This window comes from Myxocyprinus asiaticus, chromosome 26, assembly GCF_019703515.2.
Source record: "Myxocyprinus asiaticus isolate MX2 ecotype Aquarium Trade chromosome 26, UBuf_Myxa_2, whole genome shotgun sequence".
NCBI lineage: Eukaryota > Metazoa > Chordata > Actinopteri > Cypriniformes > Catostomidae > Myxocyprinus > Myxocyprinus asiaticus.
In genome coordinates this window covers 29,702,501-29,722,559 of record NC_059369.1, presented here as the reverse complement: position 1 = coordinate 29,722,559, position 20,059 = coordinate 29,702,501, and the positions used below count along the sequence as shown (strand labels likewise).

Below are 20,059 nucleotides of genomic sequence, written 5' to 3'. Positions count from 1 at the left end.
TCGATTCATACGAGCATGACAAGCAATATAAGCTTCAACAACCCTATCAGACAACATATCCAAGCATTATAGCAAGTAAAGAACTTTGCAGCGATGTTGTCCTGAACTGTGACAGTGACTGACTGAACTGAACAATGTAATTTTCCCATCTGGAACATGTGACAGCCGGTACTTCTTTTCTGTGTTTACAGACATGATGTAATGACGTAAGGCATAAGCCTGCAATTTCGTGCCATATCTGACCCGAAAGCTCAAAATACAAATCATATTTGTAGGCTTACTTTAGTGAATCGTGGTAAAAAAAAATGTTTTTTTTATGTACTCAATCAATAATGGCATTTTGTTGGGGCCTGGGTAGCTCAGCAAGTATTGACTCTGACTACCACCCCTGGAGTCACGAGTTCGAATCCAGGGTGTGCTGAGTGACTCCAGCCAGGTATCCTAAGCAACCAAATTGGCCCGGTTGCTAGGGAGGGTAGAGTCACATGGGGTAACCTCCTCGTGGTCGCTATAATGTGTGGTTCTCGCTCTCAGTTTGGCACGTGGTGAGTTGTGCGTGGATGCCGTGGAGAATAGTGTGGGGCCTCCACACGCACTATGTCTCTGCGTTAACGCTCCACACGCCACATAATAAGATGCACGGATTGACATCTCAGGCAACTGAGGTTTGTCCTCTGCCACACGGATTGAGGCGAGTCACTACACCACCACGAGGGCTTAGAGCGCATTGTGAATTGGCCATTCCAAATTGGGGAGAAAAGGGGAGAAAAGTAAATAAAAATAATGCCATTTTAAAATTTCTAACCCAAAAAATGTTCTGTAGTGCAGCTTTAAGAGTTTAATTGGTACTCACACTGGAATGGATAACAGCCATGCTGATGTTTACACACTCTCCATATCCCCAATCACATAGGAACATATTAATGAACACTTGAGCATTATTAAGATATGATTAGTGTTCTAAACAACGTTCCCTATCTGTCACTCACTCGACGTTGGTGTCGATGTAGTGACACTAGGGGTCACTCTTGGGAGCCCGAGACACCTCTGGTCTTTGATAAAAGGCCAATGAAAATTGGCGAGTGGTATTTGCATGCCACTCCCCCGAACATACGGGTATAAAAGGAGCTGGTATGCAACCACTCATTCAGATTTTCTCTTCGGAGCCGAACGGTCATTCTCATTGAGCTGAATACTACTGTTCATTCACCTGCTGGATCTGACGGCGCGTTTCAGCGGCTTCTCCCTCCTCTGCACTGGTGCACTGCAGAGAACGCCCCTGGGCGCTTCGGCAGAAAAACTAGAGAGTATATTTTCTGAAAGAGCATTTTTCCCCTCTAAAAGAGTATATATTTCTCTAAAAGAGCGCACACACGGAACGTCTTTTTAAAGACGCGTCTTTTTAAAGATGCTTTTCCGATTGTGTGTTATTCCTGGTTGTGCTCGTTATCTCTCGCCTTCTAACGGTCACGATCACTGTCTTTCGTGTCTGGGCACTGCTCACGCGGAGACAGCGTTCGTGGATGGTCACATTCTCATTGCGAGAATGTGTCCATGGCAACGTTGCGGTCGCGGCTCGCCTTCGTAAGGAAGCGAGCCACCCCAGAGGCTCCCGCCTCAGTCCTTTTACCCACGGGTTTGAGGCCAGCGCGGCTAGCACTGGGGGCGATTTGGGGACCCCAATGGGACCGCCTCCGCCGGGTATCCCCCCGCGGAACTCCCATTCCCCAGCACGCTCGTCTGCCCCGATCGGGCTTCCGGGTGAGTCCGCCGGCTCGTCTCACGGCGAGTTCGACCTCTTATTCGGAGCCCGCGAAAGTGATGAGCTCTCGAGCGCAGCATCGGAGAGCGGGCTCGTCCAGTCGGAAGCCTCGGCTGGGCTCCTCCCTTCGGGGTCAATCGCCCAGTCACAGGCTGACGCGGAGGTGACGACATGCTTTCCCGGACAGCCGCGAGCGTCGGTTAGAGTGGATTTCACCGCTCTTCCCTGAACCCTCGCGGCTCTGTGATTGGTTCCTGGGCTCGCGGCGCCGCTTAAAGCCACGCCCCGCCCCGTTCCTTTCTTTCCGGAAGTGCATGAAGAGCTGACAAGATCGCGGGAGGCACCTTTTACTGCCCGGTCCCGATCTTTTCAGCTTCCCCGCTCTCACTACCCTCGATGGTGGGGCGGCCAAGGGTTATTCGGCAATCCCCCGGTGGATAAAGGCGCTCGCGGTGCACCTATGCCCGCAGAGCGCCGCCACCTGGCGTGGGTGCCCAAAGCCCCCGTCCAAGGCCTGTAGGTTTACGTCGTCTCTGACAGTCAAAGCCTACGGCGCTGCTGGACAAGCCGCCTCCGCCCTGCACGCCATGGCTCTCCTGCAAGTCCGCCAAGGCGCTAAAGGAACTGCACGAGGGTAGTTCCGCCCCGGGATTGATGCAGGAACTGCGCTCGGCGACCGACCTCGCTCTCCGAGCGACGGAGGTCATGGCGCGGTCTCCCGGGCGGACGATGGCCACACTAGTGGTCCAGGAGCGCCACCTTTGGCTCAACCTGGTCGAGATGGGTGAGGCCGACAGGACACGATTCCTTGCTGCCCCCATTTTCCAGGCGGGCCTATTCGGCGACACTGTCGAGGACTTTGCCCAGCAGTTCTCGATGGTAGAGCAGTAGATGGATGCTAGCCGGCTTGTCCTGCCCCGGCGTGGCTCAAGATCCCCCCATCTACTCATCGCCGAGGGCGTCCCCCTGCGGTGACTGCACCGGCTCCGCCGCAGCCCGCCCCTCCGGCCCGGCCCCGGCGTGGAGCCCACCGCAGGAAGCCGACGCCACCCGTCTCACAGCCGGCACCGAAGAACCCACGGAGGTCTTCGAAGCGCCCCTGAGACGGGCGACCCAGGGACAACGAAACCCGCTGCTCTGGAGCTGGTAAGCAGATCTTTTTGTTACCTTTTGCATTTAATTGCGCTGCATGCCCAAGTGGCTGCAGTACTCAAGAGCTCCGCAAGAGTGGTTTCCTTGTTCCCTGGGTCACATATTCGGTGTGTACGGCTGGCATCACGACCACCGTCCACCACTCACCACACACATTTGGCAGGTTGGCGCTCCAGCGGCGGTCTCCCACCCTGAGCGCCCAGCTGTGGAACAAATCCACCCCCGATGTGACAGTCTCCACGGGTCATGAGGACAGGCCTCTTCCTCCCCCGTCCCAGGCTGTTCCGGGGGTGGTCACAAGGAGCCAGGTAAGTGCTTCGATGTCCTCGGACTCAGCACGGCCACGATGTGGTGTGGCACCTCAAGCTCCGCCCCGCCGCGAGGCCCCACCCGCCGGTACATCCGATGACGTTGTCCCTTTGGTCCCCCTTGCGCGGAACTCGGGTGCATGGCTTGCGCTTTCCAGTCCGTCGCGAGGGCTGGTCCGGACCGTCCGACTCGGCTGCACGATTCACTTCGCTGGGCATCCGCCCAGGTCCAGCGGTGTCCACTTCACCTTGGTGAAAGATGGAAACGCTGCTACCTTGCGCGGAGATCGCTACCCTCCTACGGAAGGACGCGATGGAACCTGTCCCTCCAGCCGAGGTGAAGAGGGGGTTTTACAGCCCCTACTTCATTGTACCGGAAAAAGGCGGTGGGTTGCGGCCAATCTTGGACCTGCGAGTACTGAACCGGGCCTTACACAGACTCCCATTCAAGATGCTGACGCAAAGACGCATTCTAGCGAGCGTCCGGCATCAAGATTGGTTCGCGGCGGTAGACCCGAAGGATGCGTACTTTCACGTCTCGATCCTTCCTCGACACAGACCCTTCCTGCGGTTTGCGTTCGAGGGTCAGGCGTATCGGTACAAGTCCTCCCTTTCGGCCTGTCCCTGTCTCCTCGCGTCTTTACGAAGATCGTAGAGGCTGCCCTTGCCCCGTTAAGGGAGGTGGGCATTCGCATTCTCAACTATCTCGACGACTGGCTAATCCTAGCTCACTCTCGAGACGGGTTATGCGCACACAGGGACCTGGTGCTCTCACACCTCAGCCGACTAGGGCTTCGGGTCAGCTGGGAAAAGAGCAAGCTCCTCCCGGTTCAGAGCATCTCTTTTCTCGGTTTGGAGTTGGACTCAGTCTCCTTGACGGCGCACCTTACGAACGAGCGCGCCCAGTCGGTGCTGGCCTGTTTGAAGGCGTTCAAACAGAAAACAGCGGTTCCACTGAAACATTTTCAGAGGCTCCTGGGGCATATGGCGTCCTCGGCGGTGGCCACCCCGCTCGGGTTGATGCATATGAGGCCGCTTCAGCACTGGCTCCAGACTCGAGTCCCGAGACGGGCATGGCGCCACGGGACACACCGCGTGGCCATTACGTCGGTCTGTCACCGTCTTTTCAGCCCTTGGACCGACCTCTCGTTTCCACGAGCAGGTGTTCCGCTAGAACTGGTCTCCGGCCTCTAGACGGGTCCGCAGCTGCGTTGGCACATCAACTGCCTCGAGTTACTGGCAATTCTGCTCGCCCTGCGGAGGTTCCGGCCGTTGATCCAGGGCAAGCACGTGCTAGTTCGGACAGACAGCACGGCAGCGGTAGCATATGTCAACCGCCAAGGCGGTCTGCGCTCCCGCTGTATGTCATAACTCGCCCGCCGTCTCCTCCAACGGAGTTAGCAGCACCAAGTCGCTGCAAGCCACTCACATCCCGGGCAACCTCAACACTTCGGCGGACGCGCCGTAACAACAGGTTACCCTCAAGGGAGAGTGGAGACTCCACCTTCAGGTGGTCCAGCTGATTTGGAGTCGATTCAGTCAGGCACAGGTGCACCTGTTCGCCTCCCAAGAATCCTCCCACTGCCCGCTCTGGTACGCCCTCACCGAGGCCTTCCTCGGCATAGACGCGCTGGCACACAGCTGGTCCCCTGGCATTCGCAAATATGCGTTTTCCCCAGTGAGCCTGCTCGCACAGACCCTGTGCAAGGTCAGGGAGGACGAGGAGAAGGTCATCCTGGTAAGCACCCTACTGGCCCGCCCAGACGTGGTGCTCGGACCTCACGCTCCTCGTGACAGCTCCCCCCGGGCAAATTCCCCTGAGAAAGGCCCTTCTTTCTCAGGGAAGGGGCACCATCCGGCACCCGCGCCCAGACCTCTGGAATCTCCATGTCTGGCCCCTGGACGGGACGCGGAAGACCTAAGCTGTCTCCCACCTGCGTTGGTAGACACATTCACTCAGGCTAGGGCTCCCTCTACGAGGCGCCTGTATGCCTTTTAAGTGGTGTCTGTTTGCTAAGTGGTGTTCTTCCCATCAGGAAGACCCCCAGAGGTGCGCAGTCAGATCAGTGCTTTCCTTCCTGCAAGAGAGGTTGGAAGGGAGGCTGTCCCCTTCCACCTTGAAGGTGTACGTTGCTGCCATAGCAGCACACCATGAGGCAGTCGACGGTGAGTCCTTAGGGAAGCATGATCTGATCATCAGGTTCCTAAGAGGCGCCAGGAGGCTGAATCCCTCCAGGCCACGCCTTGTTCCCTCATCGGACCTCTGTAGTTTTTCAGGGTCTACAGAGAGCCCCCTTTGAGTTTTGCAGTCAGCCGGGCTTAAGGCACTCTCCTTGAAGACTGCCCTCCTGACTGCGCTCACTTCCATCAAGAGGGTAGGTGACCTGCAAGCGTTCTCTGTCAGCGAAACGTGCCTGGAGTTCGGTCCGGGCTATTCTCACGTGATCCTGAGACCCCCGACCGGGCTATGTGCCCAAGGTTCCCACCACTCCTTTTAGAGACCAGGTGGTGAACCTGCAAGCGCTGCCCCAGGAGGAGGCAGACCCAGCCCTGGCGTTGCTGTGTCCGGTGCGTGCTTTGCGCATCTATTTGGATCGCACGCAGAGCTTTAGACTCTCTGAGCAGCTCTTTGTCTGCTTCGGTGCACAGCGGAAAGGAAGCGCTGTCTCCAAGCAGAGGATCGCCCACTGGCTCATTGACGCCATAACTATGGTATGTCTCGCCCAAAACATGCCGCCCCCGGTAGGGCTACGAGCCCATTCTACTCGTGGTGTAGCGGCTTCTTGGGCCCTGGCCAGAGGTGCCTCTCTAACAGACATTGCAGAGCAGCGGGCTGGGCAACACCCAACACCTTTGCAAGGTTCTACAACCTCCGGGTGGAACCGGTTTCATCCCAGGTAGTGGCACGCAACACAAGCGGATAAGCCCGGGATAGCCGGCCGGGTGTATCGCTTGCACATAGCGCCTTCCACCTCCTTTTGAGCTGAAGACGTGCGCTGTTAATTCCCAGTAGTGTTCACAAAGGTTGTTCCCTGGTTGACTTCTTCCGAGCCCTGTGGCAGTCGAGTTTTCGGAGAGACTCGCTGCCAGCCCAGTACACGTGCTAACTAAGAGCCCGGTTCTGGGGTAGGTGCTCCGCATGTGGCGGTTCCCTGTAAGGCTAACCCCATGCGATCTATATCTTCCGCTAGTTCGTTTCCCTACTGGCAAACTGCGTCTTCCTTGGGCAGAGCCCCTCAGTCTCCATGTTGTATTAACTCCTCCCCCATTGGGTAGGATCTACCTTGAAGGCTCTCCACATGGTTGGAAAGACCATGTGATGTATTCTTCCACTTAAATATCCCCCCCTCTCTTGGGGCGAGGTGTGGTCTCCGCGGTGTCCTCCCCTTGGGAGGGACACCCCCCGACTAGACCTGGCGGCCCAGTCGGATAATCCCCCTTCTTTTTAGGGAGTGGAAAAAGAGAAGGGGAAAGAGGCCATGACTGGGTTAAGCCTGTCTCTATCTCTGGGTAGTTGACTTGTCCCCAAAAAGGGCCGTTCGACACTCATAACTGTGTTGGGGGAGGTTACGTGTCGACCTGGTGTGCTGGCTATGAGGCACACAGCAAGTCTGCCCACCACACACCGCCAGTTCACGTAACACAGTTCAGCCTTGTGGCGTTTTGTATAGGGACCCCTAGTGTCACTACATCGACACCAACGTCGAGTGAGTGACAGATAGGGAACGTCATGGTTACTGGTGTAACCTCCATTCCCTGATGGAGGGAACGAGACGTTGGTCCCTCCTGCCACAACGCTGAACTACCCGCTGAAATGGCCGGACCTTATATCGGCTCCTCAGCGTAAAACCTGAATGAGTGGTTGCATACCAGCTCCTTTTATACCCGTATGTTCGGGGGAGTGGCATGCAAATACCACTCGCCAATTTTCATTGGCCTTTTATCAAAGACCAGAGGTGTCTCGGGCTCCCAAGAGTGACCCTTAGTGTCACTACATCGACACCAACGTCTCGTTCCCTCCATCAGGGAACGGAGGTTACACCAGTAACCATGACGTTTTATTTACACTTCTTAACATAGGACATCCATGATTTCATGTACAGATTCAGATAGGATTGGAATCTCTGGTAGTTATTATTGAGGTGGGAGTGTCTATTGTCTAGATATGAAACAAACATGACCAATGTATTATCTTGATAATGTCATGTATATAATTGATGGAAGGAATTAAGGTGAAGATCAGACCAGACAATGTCTTTACAGGGGCTGTTCTGAGCAGTTAATGATCAGACTCTTGATTTAATTTTCTTTTTTACATCGGATTGGATGCCAGCAGTACTTGAACCACCAACTGTTATTTTGCTCAGAAAGTTGGCTTAAAGGTCTAAATCCATACTGAAGGTGCACCAATCAGTGAAACCAGAAATGTAGCTTTAGTTGCAGTGATCGACAGGTCAAGATGTATGAGAAGCATTGTGGAAAAATACAATAAAGCAATCAGAGACAGACAGAGGCAGGTTATTTGCTCCGTTATTTTTACAGTGGCTGTGCGAGAAAAGCACAGATGTGTTCAATTTGGTTCAAATTGGTAACTAACCTCCTTTTAGAAAACTAGTCCCATCCAAACAGAGCGTTATAGAAGAAATCTTTTTTTTTTTTAATGTCTTGTGTGTCTGTGTGTTTTGTTTAACAGCGGACTCAACTGGAACACACTCCCTGTATACCACATATCAGGACTACGAGATCATGTTTCACGTGTCCACCATGCTTCCATACATGCCCAATAATCCTCAACAGGTGAGATACGCACACATCAGTGCACATCATTACATCAAAGAGCCTCAATAGAGCCTGTTCTTCAGCAGGCATGACCCAACTTATCCCGATACATCCCTCCTCTCTCCAACCTGGAAATACTTCCAGTGTGCCATTCACATTGTTCAGATTCCCTTCATTTAATTCACTTTGCTCATGTAATCCAGTGTGTTGGGTGCTGCATGTGGCAGACCCAGTTTGCAAAGAAACATCTGGAAAAGTAGTTAAGTTTATGGAGTGGCAGCAGTAAATCCAGTGGAAGTTCTACAGCCTTTTTTTGTTTTTTATTGAACGCAAGTGGTCACAGCTTCTGGACTTCAACTTTCAGAGTCTGTATTTTGGTTATGAGGGGGTTGTTCTCACCTTTTCTCTTTCTGTTCATTTTTGTCAGTTTGTCTTTCATCCCCTGCTGTTTTTATGTTCTCTGGTGTATGAATGAGAGCAGGGTGTGGTTCTCTGTTTTCACATTTCCATGCTGTTGATAACAGTCCAATAATGTGGCATCTTGTGCCCTAAGGTGGTTTTGTGTGCCTGTGTCAATAGAGTTTTGCCATTAAAACATTAATTGAAAACAGACAAAATCCAACAAGAAATGATATTTGCTCATTTAACTTGCATAGTGGGAAGTATTTCTGAATAAAATATAAATATTAAGAAAATGATGTAGGGCGGAACTTCAGTTTAATCCTTCAGGATTTGATTGCATCAGGATTTCATTCGGGTTGGGGTAAACACGTGAGGTTATGATATTATTGGATAATTTTATTTTTATTATTTTATGCTCAGTAAGTAGTTCTTATGGTGATTCCCCACAAAGTGTAAACATGACATATTAACTTCTAACTTAACTAATGGTGTGAGTTTGGGGCGGGTCAAACTTTTTGTACAAACAATGTAAGGTAAGTGGTGGGTCAGAAGCATCAGGAGTGTTTGCAGTGTTTAAACCTCTTTGGCAATTCTTGCAATTCTCTTTGGAGGCGCATAAATTACACACTGCAACTTTTAAGCTAATTCATCCAAGCTGCTCTCTCTCAGACATCCTGCAGAGGGCAGAATTTATCAGATAATTCTTTCTCTCACACAAAGACAGCCATTCACATGGGAGTGTGATGTGTAAATTTAGGGATGTCAGGGATGTAGAATAATCTCCAGGTACAGGAGTGTGTCCCCCCAGGACTCATTATAGTTGGAAAGTCCACGACTGCATTCACGAAAGACCAGTGTTTCCATGGTTTTTCCTTTGTGTGGTTGAACTGTAAGGTAGCTTATATAATTGATTGCCTCACACACAAATTGCAAATGGGAAGGCAGTCTCTATTGCTCTGACTCAGATTGAAGGCCTGTCTCTTTAACACATACAGATACTCTTAGTTTCAAGGTCTATTTTTAAACATAGATTAAAAGCAGTTTTTAAACATCAGTTCTCGGAACCTATGCTGTCAGATTTCTTAACGTACACTGTGTCCAGTTGCATGGAGATGAGCAGGCATTTACAATTCATTCTCTATTGGGAGCTTTATGAGCTGCTGGGATTGTCAGCAGAGTGGAGCAAGAGGTGAGAGTGTCGAAAAGTTGAGAAATGCTCAACTTTATGCAAATGAGAGGTGAAAAAATGCAGAGCGGCTTTATTGTGTTTTGAAAGCAATCAGAGACCATACTTAATACAATTACAATGCTGTAATTTTTTACAGACACAGTATCAGTGTTTTGGGTGGTATTCAGCAGGTTTATTCTGCACCAATGGACACATAGGTTTAGTACTTAAGAATGAATTCAAATAAACTATATATAACTCGGAGTACACACAATATGCAACCCGATCACAGTTTAGATAGAACAATCAAATCAACTCTATACATGATACCTAATAGCTGAGAATGGTGTTTTCAGATGTCTTGTGCAACTTAAGATCTTTTTACAACTGTGTACATTTTATTGCTTGTGTTTAATGGCTGTCTCTCATATTTTTGCTGCAGTACTGTTAACAGGCTTTTTCACACCTCTCTGTCTCTCACCAGAGGAATCATTGTACATCTCTGTAGATATATCTGCCAGTTCCTACATTCCCTTTTTTTTCTGTCCTTTAACAGAACAGTCTATCCTTCTTTCTCTGGCGCTGTTTCTAACTCACTCTCTCCTTCTCACATATTTCACCTCTTTCAGTCTCTTTCATAACTGTTTTTGTGGGTACATAGTATGCATTAAATAATAAACTGGGTGAAAAAAATCCTGTACGGGGCCATATCTAGTAACCAGAATATTATAGAAACTTGGTGGTGGGTTCCTTTGATGCCCTCGCAACCAACCAGAACACCCTAGCAATGGCCTTGCAACCATCCAGAATTAACTAGCAACCATGTAGCAACCACTTAGGACACCTTAGCAACCCATAGCGACATGCTGGCAGCCCCCAGAACACCCGCGCTTCATTGTGGCGAGTTTTGCATGGGCACGCACCATTCACATTTTCATCAAAAAATGTAAAAACCTAGTGGAGGATTACATTGTATAGCTCACTTGTATTTGTTGTCTCTTTTTCATTTCTCTCACAGCTCCTGAGGAAGAGGCATATAGGAAATGATATAGTCACTATTATATTCCAGGAGCCGGGAGCTCTTCCGTTCACTCCACAGAATATTCGCTCTCACTTCCAGCACGTGTTTGTCATTGTCCGTGTGCACAACCCTTGCTCTGACAACACATGCTACAGGTTGGCCTTGTTTCCATAGCAACCTTTACTATGCACATTCATGCATGCTTAGCCTGTAGTTAATATCTGAGTCATGTTATTTAAATTGGGTTCATTGAATGAAAGCTCTACTCAGTGTTATTCTAGTTTTTAATCTTTATTGTTTTTTTTCCTTTTCTATTTTTTCTTTTCAGTTTAGTTTATTTTTCATTAGTTTGAATGTTAGTTTTAGATTAGTTTTAGTTTTTCAGTATATTTTGTTTTTATTTTAGTTTTAGCATTTCAGGGTTGCAGAAGTTAGTGTTAACTTATATTTAAATATTGTTAATGCAATCAGGTTTCTCATTGCTGTCTATTCTGTCGGCCTGCTTGTTTTTATTTTTTTTAAATGTATTTTTTTTAATTTGCTATCTAGTGGCATTTCCATGTTTCAATTAGACGGGTTGTAAAGGTTTCAAATTTTATAATATACTGTGTATCATTCTAAAACTAAAATTTATTTTGTGGTAATTTTTATTTAATTTTAGGTAATTTTTTATTTATTACTTTTTCTATATATTTCACCCAAAAATTTAAATTCTCTAATCATTTACTCACCCTTAAAACATCCCAGATGTGTATAACTTTCTTCTGCAGAACACAAATTATGATTTTTAGAAGAATATTTCAGCTCTGTAGGTCCATACAATGCAAGTGAATGGGTGCCAAAATTTTGAAGCTCTAAAAATAACATAAGTCAGCATAAAAGTAATCCATAAGATTCCAGTGGTTAAAGCGATGCCTTCTGAAGTGATATGATAGGTGTCCTTTTTTGCTAGAAATTCTTCTCCTTGCCCAGTAGAGGGCGATATGCATGAAGAATGGGCGATATGCATGAAGAAACACAAGAAGAAGAATGTGAAAGTTTAAGTGGTGATTGACTGAGCAGAGAGGAGAATTTAAACATTGATTTAACATCTGGAGTCTTATGGATTACTTTTATACTGACTTAAGTGATTTTTGGCACGTCAACATTTTGGCACCCGTTCACTTGCATTGTATGGACCAAAAGAGCCGAGAAATTCTTCTAAAAATCTTCATTTGAGTTCAGCAGATAAGTCATACACATATGGGATGGCATAAGGGTGAGATGAAGAGAGAATTTTCATTTTTGGGTGAACTATTCCTTTAAGTGTATTGTAATTTAGTTTCAGTTTTTTAAATTGTCATTTATTTTATCAGTTAACTCAGTTAAAGTTTTCATTTAGCTTTTGTTTTAGTTTTTGTTGGCGATAATAACAAAATCAGTTCTACTGTGATTGGATGAAGTGACAGTTCGCCCTTTCTTCCTATAGTGTGGCAGTGACTCGCATGAAGGACGTCCCCCCATTTGGCCCACCTCTCCCTTCAAATGGCATGATGTACCGTGACCCCGCTGCCTTCCGCGCCTTTCTGCTAGCCAAGGTTATCAACGCTGAGAACGCTGCGCACAAATCTGAGAAGTTTCACACCATGGCGACCCGCACGCGCCAAGGATACCTGCGGGACCTGGCAGAGAACTGTGTTTCTACTACACCACTGGACACAGCTGGTAAACTGAACAATCTCATCTCCTTGGCCTCCAAACGCAAGGAACGTGTCCGGGCACGGGAGGGGGCGGAAATTGGTGCAGCAGGGGCTCTTGTTTGGCACGTACTTGTGCAGGACTTCAGTGGCGGAGGTGCTGAGCTGCCTTGTGCATTGGCTGTCTCAAACGAGTATGTCGTATTGGCGGACTGCTCCACCAAAGAGGTGGTGTTTAACTGTTTCTGTGCTGATGTGATTGGCTGGACGGCAGAAAGGCTTGCGCTGAAGATTTTCTATGGCAGAGGAGACCACGTGGCCGTGCGGGTGCCTGAGGGCAGGGCCCAAGATATCAGAGAGGTGGTGCAGAGACTTAAGGTAGGAGACATGAAGAGCATTACATCCATTGGTGAAATGTTTTAAAACTGGATGCTGTGGGGGCGCCTGGGTAGCTTAGTGGTAAAGACGCTGGCTACCACCCCTGGAGTTCGCTAGTTCGAATCCCAGGGCCTGCTGAGTGACTAAAGCCAGGTCTCTTAAGCAACCAAATTGGCCCAGTTGCTAGGGAGGGTAGAGTCACATGGGGTAACCTCCTCGTGATCGCTATAATGTGGTTCGTTCTCGGTGGGGCGCGTGGTGAGTTGAGCATGGTTGCCGCGGTGGATGGCGTGAAGCCTCCACACGCACTATGTCTCCGTAGCAACGCGCTCAACAAGCCACGTTGACGATCTCGATGCGGAGGCAACTGGGATTCGTCCTCCGCCATCCGGACTGAGGCGAATCACTACGCGACCACGAGGACTTATAAAGCACATTGGGAATTGGGCATTCCAAATTGAAAAAAAAAAAAAAAACGGATGCTGTGTTTGTGCTTTCTGATACAACATATGTATCATAACTTGTATCACACAGGGTTCTTACAGCCATGGAAAACCTGGAAATATGGGAAATTTTCACAATTTTCAGACTTGGAAAAGTCATGGATATTTTTAAAATTTTTCAAGTCATGGACATTTCTGTTATGAATGTAATTTTTTTTAGTTACATTCTGCTCTAATATATTTCATCAGCAAGATATTGCACTTGTGTAGAGTACAGCCAGCCTGCAAACCATTTTTAGAAAATCGTTCCTTTGAGTCGAATCTTTTCAATAATTCTGTCCAACCACTTGACAAATCGGTCTGAATTATCATTAGCATATCTGTCTTAATCAAAATTATTTTTAAAAATCCTTATCCAGTAGTCACAAATGACTGTAAAAGTTATGGTTAAAAAGTTTGCGAGCTCTGAGTGCCATGATTTGCTGTGACATACAGTCGCCAAGAATTGGTTTGCATTATGGAATATGCAGTATGTAGTCTCTAAGCTCTTGTTTCTCTCTATTCTCCCTGCAGGCATTGACAATAGGTTGTGAGACAGTTGATATGACGTTGAGACGTAATGGTTTAGGCCAGCTTGGTTTCCATGTGCGTCTGGATGGAACAGTGTCTGAGGTGGAGGAATACGGTTTCGCCTGGCAGGCGGGACTCCGGCAGGGCAGCCGGTTGGTAGAGATCTGCAAGGTCGCTGCAGTGACTCTCTCCCATGAGCAGATGATTGACCTTCTGCGGACATCCGTCACCGTGAAAGTGGTTATCATTCCACCTTATGAAGAGGGAGGGCCCCGCAGGTGAGTTTATGCAGAATTCTCACCTTTTGTTAGAGGTTGACATGTTTAGATAACTTGCTGCTTCATTAAAGGAATATTTCTCTCAAAAATGGCAATTCTGTCATCTTTTACTCACAATCTTGTTGTTCCAATTCCGTTTGACTTAAATTTTTCAGTGGAACACCACAGATGTTTGGCAGAATGACAGCCCAAGTCACAATTCACTTTCATGGCATCTTTGTCTCATATAATGAAAGTGACTAGTTACTGAGCCTAACAATCTTCCTAACATGTTTTTATTCCATGAAAGAAAGTTAAACAGGTTTGGAACTACATAAAGGTGAGTACATAATGACAGAATTTTCATTTTTGGGTGAACTATCCCTTTATTTGGACTCTAAAACAAGATATGCTTACATAAATAAAATATTGATCTAAGGACATCAAGTATTGATGCAATGTGAAGAAAAATAGAATAGCTATGTTAACTATAGTTGCATTATTTTGAGTTTCATGTTCTGCTTAAGAGGATGGGTGAAAAGCCATTAGCCCAGCATTGCTATCAGATTTCTTAGCTCTCATGACTTCAATAAAATCACTCCACTTTGATAAATCATTAACAGAGAAAACCATAAAAGACTGTTGGACTCCAGCCTGTCTGAGAGTCTGGAGACAAGAGCCTCAACTGGTTCCTTCATTCAGTATGCTGTTGTCTGCAACACCAGCCTGTGATGTTCCAGACAGCTTTAATTTATGCCAACGTTAACCACTCTAGAAAGAGCATCAAATCTCTACATTACTTTTGTTTGTGTTGACGTTTAGACAATTCTATTTGTGCTACACCAAATGTCCAATTAGAATGAAACCCAGCGAAAATCCTGCAGAATCCTGCAGAATCCTGCAATCCTTCTCTCTGAGAAAGACCAGAACATAAATTATAAATGCTGTCAGTGTTTTCACTTAGACTGAATACGGAGACCTTAGCTCTGTTTCAAACCCTTTGTTGGCAGCTTGTAAAGGCACCTGCATACTTCATTTGAAATCGAAGAACGGATTGGTTTGATGCCATTTTGAACAAAATCTGGACAGGGGTAGGTGTTTTTTAGTTCTAAATCTCCACTTTAACTTTCACATTCATATGTTAAAGTGAAAATGGAGATTTAGAGGAAAGAAAGGACTTATATTTTGATCTGTTTCTCACCCACACCTATTATATTGCTTCTGAAGATATGGATTTAACCACTGGAGTCTTATGGATTTCTTCTATTGTTTGTTTCCTTTATGTGATTTTTGGAGCTACAAAGGTCTGTTCACCATTCACTTGCATTGTATGGACCTACAGAGCTGAGATATTCTTCTAAAAATCTTTGTTTGTGTTCTGCTGAAGAAAGAAAGTCATACAATTCTGGGCATGATGGTGAGTAAATGATGAGAGAATTTTCAGTATGTCATTGCTCAGCTGTCTCCAACTTCTTTTTAGCTCTGAGCAAAGATCGAAGAGGCACTTAGCTGTGACTGTGCCAGGGCCTTAAAGGAATGTTCCGTGCTCAATACAAGTTAAGCTCAATCGGCAGCATTTGTGGCATAATGTTGATTACCACAAAAATGAATTTCGACTCGCTTCTCCTTTTCTTTAAAAAAAAGCAAAAATCGAGGTTACAATGAGGCACTTACAATGGTAGTGAATGGGGGCCAGTTTTTGAATGTTAAAATACTGTTTCAAAAGTATAGCCACAAGACAAAGAATATGCATGTAAACATGATTTTAGTGTTATAAAATCACTTACTAACCTTTTCTGTGTAAATTTATAGCCAATTTTACAACTTCGTTACGATGACGATGTAATGTCAACAAACACTTAAATGACTGTTTAAGTGACAATTTAAACAACTTTACAGCTCAAATAATACACAAGTTTTAACAGAAGAATTAATGCAAGTGCTTTTATAAAATTATACGCTTCACATTTCTGTTTAAACCCTCCAAAAATTGGCCACATTCATTTCCATTGTAAGTGCCTCACTGTAACCTCAATTTTTGCTTTCTTTTTTTTAAGAAAAGGAGGGATGAGTCAAACAAATGTTTGTGGTTATCAACATAATGCCACAAATGCTGTCGATTGAGCTTAACTTGTATTGAACCCAGAACATTCCTTTCAGACATCATAGACAATCTCCAAACAATAGGCAACTCAAAGGCATAGTTTACCCAAAAATGAAAATACTGTCAATCCTTATGTTGTTCCAAACCCGAATGACTTTCTTTCTTCAGCGGAACATTGAATGGGTTAATGAATGTCACCATCTGTGTTTTCAATACAATGGCAGTAATAGTGATTCACTTTAAAGCTTAAAAAGAACCCAAACATATCATAAAAGTAGTCCATGTGTATTCCAAGTCTTCTGAAGGCATACAATAGGTTTTGTTGAGAAACAGCTGAAAATTTTGGTCAATTTTCAGTGAAAATCTTGTCGTCTGTTGTAAGTGAACGCCATGAGACAAACTCACACGAGAACTTGCATGGTTTAGCGCTAAAAGAATGCAAGTTCTCGAGTGAACACACAAATCACTGTGAATAAGCTTTTCTCTTGGACATGCAACAGACGTCAAGATTTTCACTGAAAGCCGCACCGCAGAAATAAACCAAGCATCTGCTAGGACAAAACACAGATTAACTTGGAAGATATGGCTTTTAGCCCTTGTCCCTTTATTGCATTGTGTCTGCTTAGGACACAGCCTTAAAGTGTTGCATTGTTCATCTTGCATTGACTGTACTGAAATCAGTGTTGAGTTGAGTCTCCTATGCGCTTCGCATCTGGAGGGCTTTTTTCATGATGCACAGAGTTGCTGCTTATGTAAAGCATTCCAAATCAGTCGCTAATGTGGTTTCATTTCAGTTAAGCAGCATTGCAGCTCATTAGATTTTGGAAAAGAGTCCTTCTCTGACAACTAATTGTTGGAACCTCAACTCAGCAAGAGCCGTTCTGTTCCGAAAACAGCAAATTTAAGCTAAAAATGTGGGCAGCAGCACATTTAATGTCTGACAGGGCTGCTGGTATTGTTTTTTTTTTTTTTTTTTTTTGCACTTTGCACTCCCTCCGGAGACACATTCTCGTTTTGGAAAGATTAATGACGGCTCTCGTGGCAGAATTAATGCTGCTTGTTGCAGATGCCTGTCAGTGTTGGAAACCCTCTGACATAATTCAAAGATTCAATTTCATTGTTTTTATAGGTGATCCAAAAAACATTACAAAACCTGCTAGCTGTATCTTCAACCGAGAGGGAAAAGCTCTTTGTCTGGTGGACAAACACACACACACAGGCACTCACCAGATTTTGAGAACGTTGGCAGACGCCTCAGTTCTCAGGGGAAAAGTGAGTGGGAGTGTTAGAGTGAGAGAAAAAGAGAGAGAGGGACAGATAGGAAGAGAGTGTTAGAAAAGGAGAGGAGAGAGGGATGGAACAGTTTACAGATGAAAACAGTGATTATGTGAAACCTCCGTTTTGCTGCATCGAAAAGGTATGTTTGTGAGCGCATCTAATCTTCCTGCTCAAACTGTTATTATGAAACAGTTCACTCAAAATTCTGATTGGATGAGCTGCATTCGAAGCCGTTGTAAAATGACTATAAATGCACGCTTGTGAACGTACATTCTATAGAACGCAAATGCCCAAAGTTTGCTAAACGAGCTACGTTGTTTACGTTGTTTTTTGGCAGCGTACAGGATGATGAACTCAATAAATTTAACTAGTCTGTTAGCGCACAGCCTTTTGTGGCTTACTTGATTCTAAATTATTAATGTGCGCACATACGAATATGCATTGCATGCTCTTGCAACACAGTCCATGAATGTTAACATCATTTAGCATTGCATAACTTTCTGCTGAGTGTCTGCTTTAAGTGACTAATTGCTCAGCAACGCGTTTGATTGCATGCTAGCGGGACATGTGTCGTTCTTTGTGGTTAAATTCTGTTAGTAAACTTCTTTTGAAATGTTCTCTCTCGTACACATGCATGCATCCCAACACCCTCTATCGACAATGGCCATGGAGTGAAAGAGTATGTTAATTACATGCTTAGACATGTATCTCTTCGTGGCTTCCTATCTTTTTCCCTTTCCCTCTCTTATTTGTATCTCTCTCCCTCTCTCCTACTTCGTTGTCCTGTCTTTTTTGTTTGTCGTGGAGTGCCGGGGAAGCAGATTGCTTGAGATTAAGGCTTGAATCTGTGAAAAGGGGCTCAAAATAAATAAATAAATGGTAGTAATTAATACATTCATCTTGCTTGAGGCAGAGAGAAAAAGGATGGTGTTTAGAATTCAGACCGTAAATGCTGAGACATGTGTGAGAAGTGGGAGGATATTACATACAGAGGAAAGAACCTACCCCTCCTCTTTCTCTCTCCCTCCTTCTCCTCTTGTTATCATAGTGAAAGAGCGGATTGGAGGGGTGGGGAAAGAAGACTGTGTGTGTGTGTGTGTGCGTGTGCGTGTGTGCATGTGTAAGGTTGTGAGGGCTCGTCTGTACTTCAGCTGTCAGTTAGAGCTGCCTCATGGCTCTGCCACGGACATCTGAAACGACAGCATGTTCTACACTTGGAGGTTAGTGACGGGATTGGAGACAAAGAGAGGATGGAGGGGAGTGTTGAAATTGAATTGATTGTACAGTAACAAAGAATGACAAAGGAATGAGAATACTTGGGCACGGTGATCATTAAGCCGGCGGAGGTGATGAACGGAAGGATGGATGGATGGATGGATGGTTGGCAGTAAAAGAGGAGTGGTGATGCTGACAGCACTCTTTCAGTGATGGAGAGAAAGAGCTCTTGTTCAGCAACATGAGGCTCAGGGTTTTTTGGCCTTTGTCCACTGAAGGGCTTCAGTATCTTTGATTTAAGAAGTGTTTGTGTGCACAAAAGGGTCATTTTGGTTAGTGAGGGTGTATTGAGGCTCTTAAAAAGCTTTGAAACTGTTAACATGGAATAATAATCATATAATCTGTGTGCAAACAGTGACTTTAACTTTCAAAACTGCATGTGCTGTTTTTTATTAAAATCTGATACGATAAAGAATCAGGTACTATTGATTGAGAATTTGTCATTTTCTTATGGAAAATTCCTTACAGAATGTATATGATACATTTACAATGGGTTTAAAATTCTGATTTCACAAAGTTTTAGGATTTTGAAAAATGTAAAACAAAAAAAAATGCAAAATGAATATGAAAGACGTAAGATTCTGCACTATTACTTGGTCTCTAATGTAATCAAATGTCAAATTGTGCTCCTTGAAACAACCACACCGTCTTTTTCCAGAGCAGCCTGTATTTCTCCTGAGGTTACCTGTGGGTTTTTCTTTGTATCCTGAACAATTCTTCTGGCAGTTTTGGCTGAAATCTTTCTTGGTCTACCTGACTTTGGCTTGGTATCAAGAGATCCCTGAATTTTCCACTTCTTAATAAGTGACTGAACAGTACTGATTGGCATTTTCAAGGCTTTGGATGTCTTTTTATATCCTTTTCCATCTTTATAAAGTTCCATTACCTTGTTACGCAGGTCTTTTGACAGTTCTTTTCTGCTCCCCATGGCTCAGTATCTAGCCTGCTCAGTGCATCCACGTGAGAGATAACAAACTCATTGACTATTTATACACAGACACTAATTGCAATTTAAAAAGCCACAGGTGTTGGAAATTAACCTTTAATTGACATTTAAATCTGTGCGTGTCACCTTGTGTGTCTGTAACAAGGCCAAACATTCAAGGGTATGTAAACTTTTGATCAGGGCTATTTGGGAGATTTCTGTTACCATTATGATTTTAAAAGGAGCCAAATAACTATGTGATAATAAATGGCTTCATATGATCACTATGCTTAAATAAAAGACAGTTTTTTTTTTTGCATGATCAGTCATATTTTCAAAATCAAAGCCAAAATTTCACAATTTCTGCCAGGGTGTGCAAACTTTTGAGCACAACTGTGTGTGTGTGTGTGTGTGTGTATATATATATATATATATATATATATATATATATATATATATATATATATATATATATATATATATTAGGGGTGTAACGGTACATGTATTCGTCCCAAACCGTCACGGTTCGGTGCACGCAGTCAGACGAAGAATACATCTGAG

General features: G+C 45.5%; 1 protein-coding gene across 2 annotated transcripts in view; it reads left to right on the top strand.

The window, feature by feature from the left end:
* LOC127416797 (signal-induced proliferation-associated 1-like protein 3) overlaps window positions 1–20,059 on the top strand; it is a 121,552-nt gene that overhangs the window by 78,876 nt on the left and 22,617 nt on the right. For both annotated transcript variants that reach the window (XM_051656344.1, XM_051656345.1), the window contains exons 6-9: window positions 7,916–8,019; window positions 10,590–10,747; window positions 12,061–12,646; window positions 13,663–13,937. In XM_051656344.1, coding sequence (XP_051512304.1) covers window positions 7,916–8,019; window positions 10,590–10,747; window positions 12,061–12,646; window positions 13,663–13,937 — 1,123 coding nt within the window. The remainder of the gene's footprint in view (window positions 1–7,915; window positions 8,020–10,589; window positions 10,748–12,060; window positions 12,647–13,662; window positions 13,938–20,059) is intronic.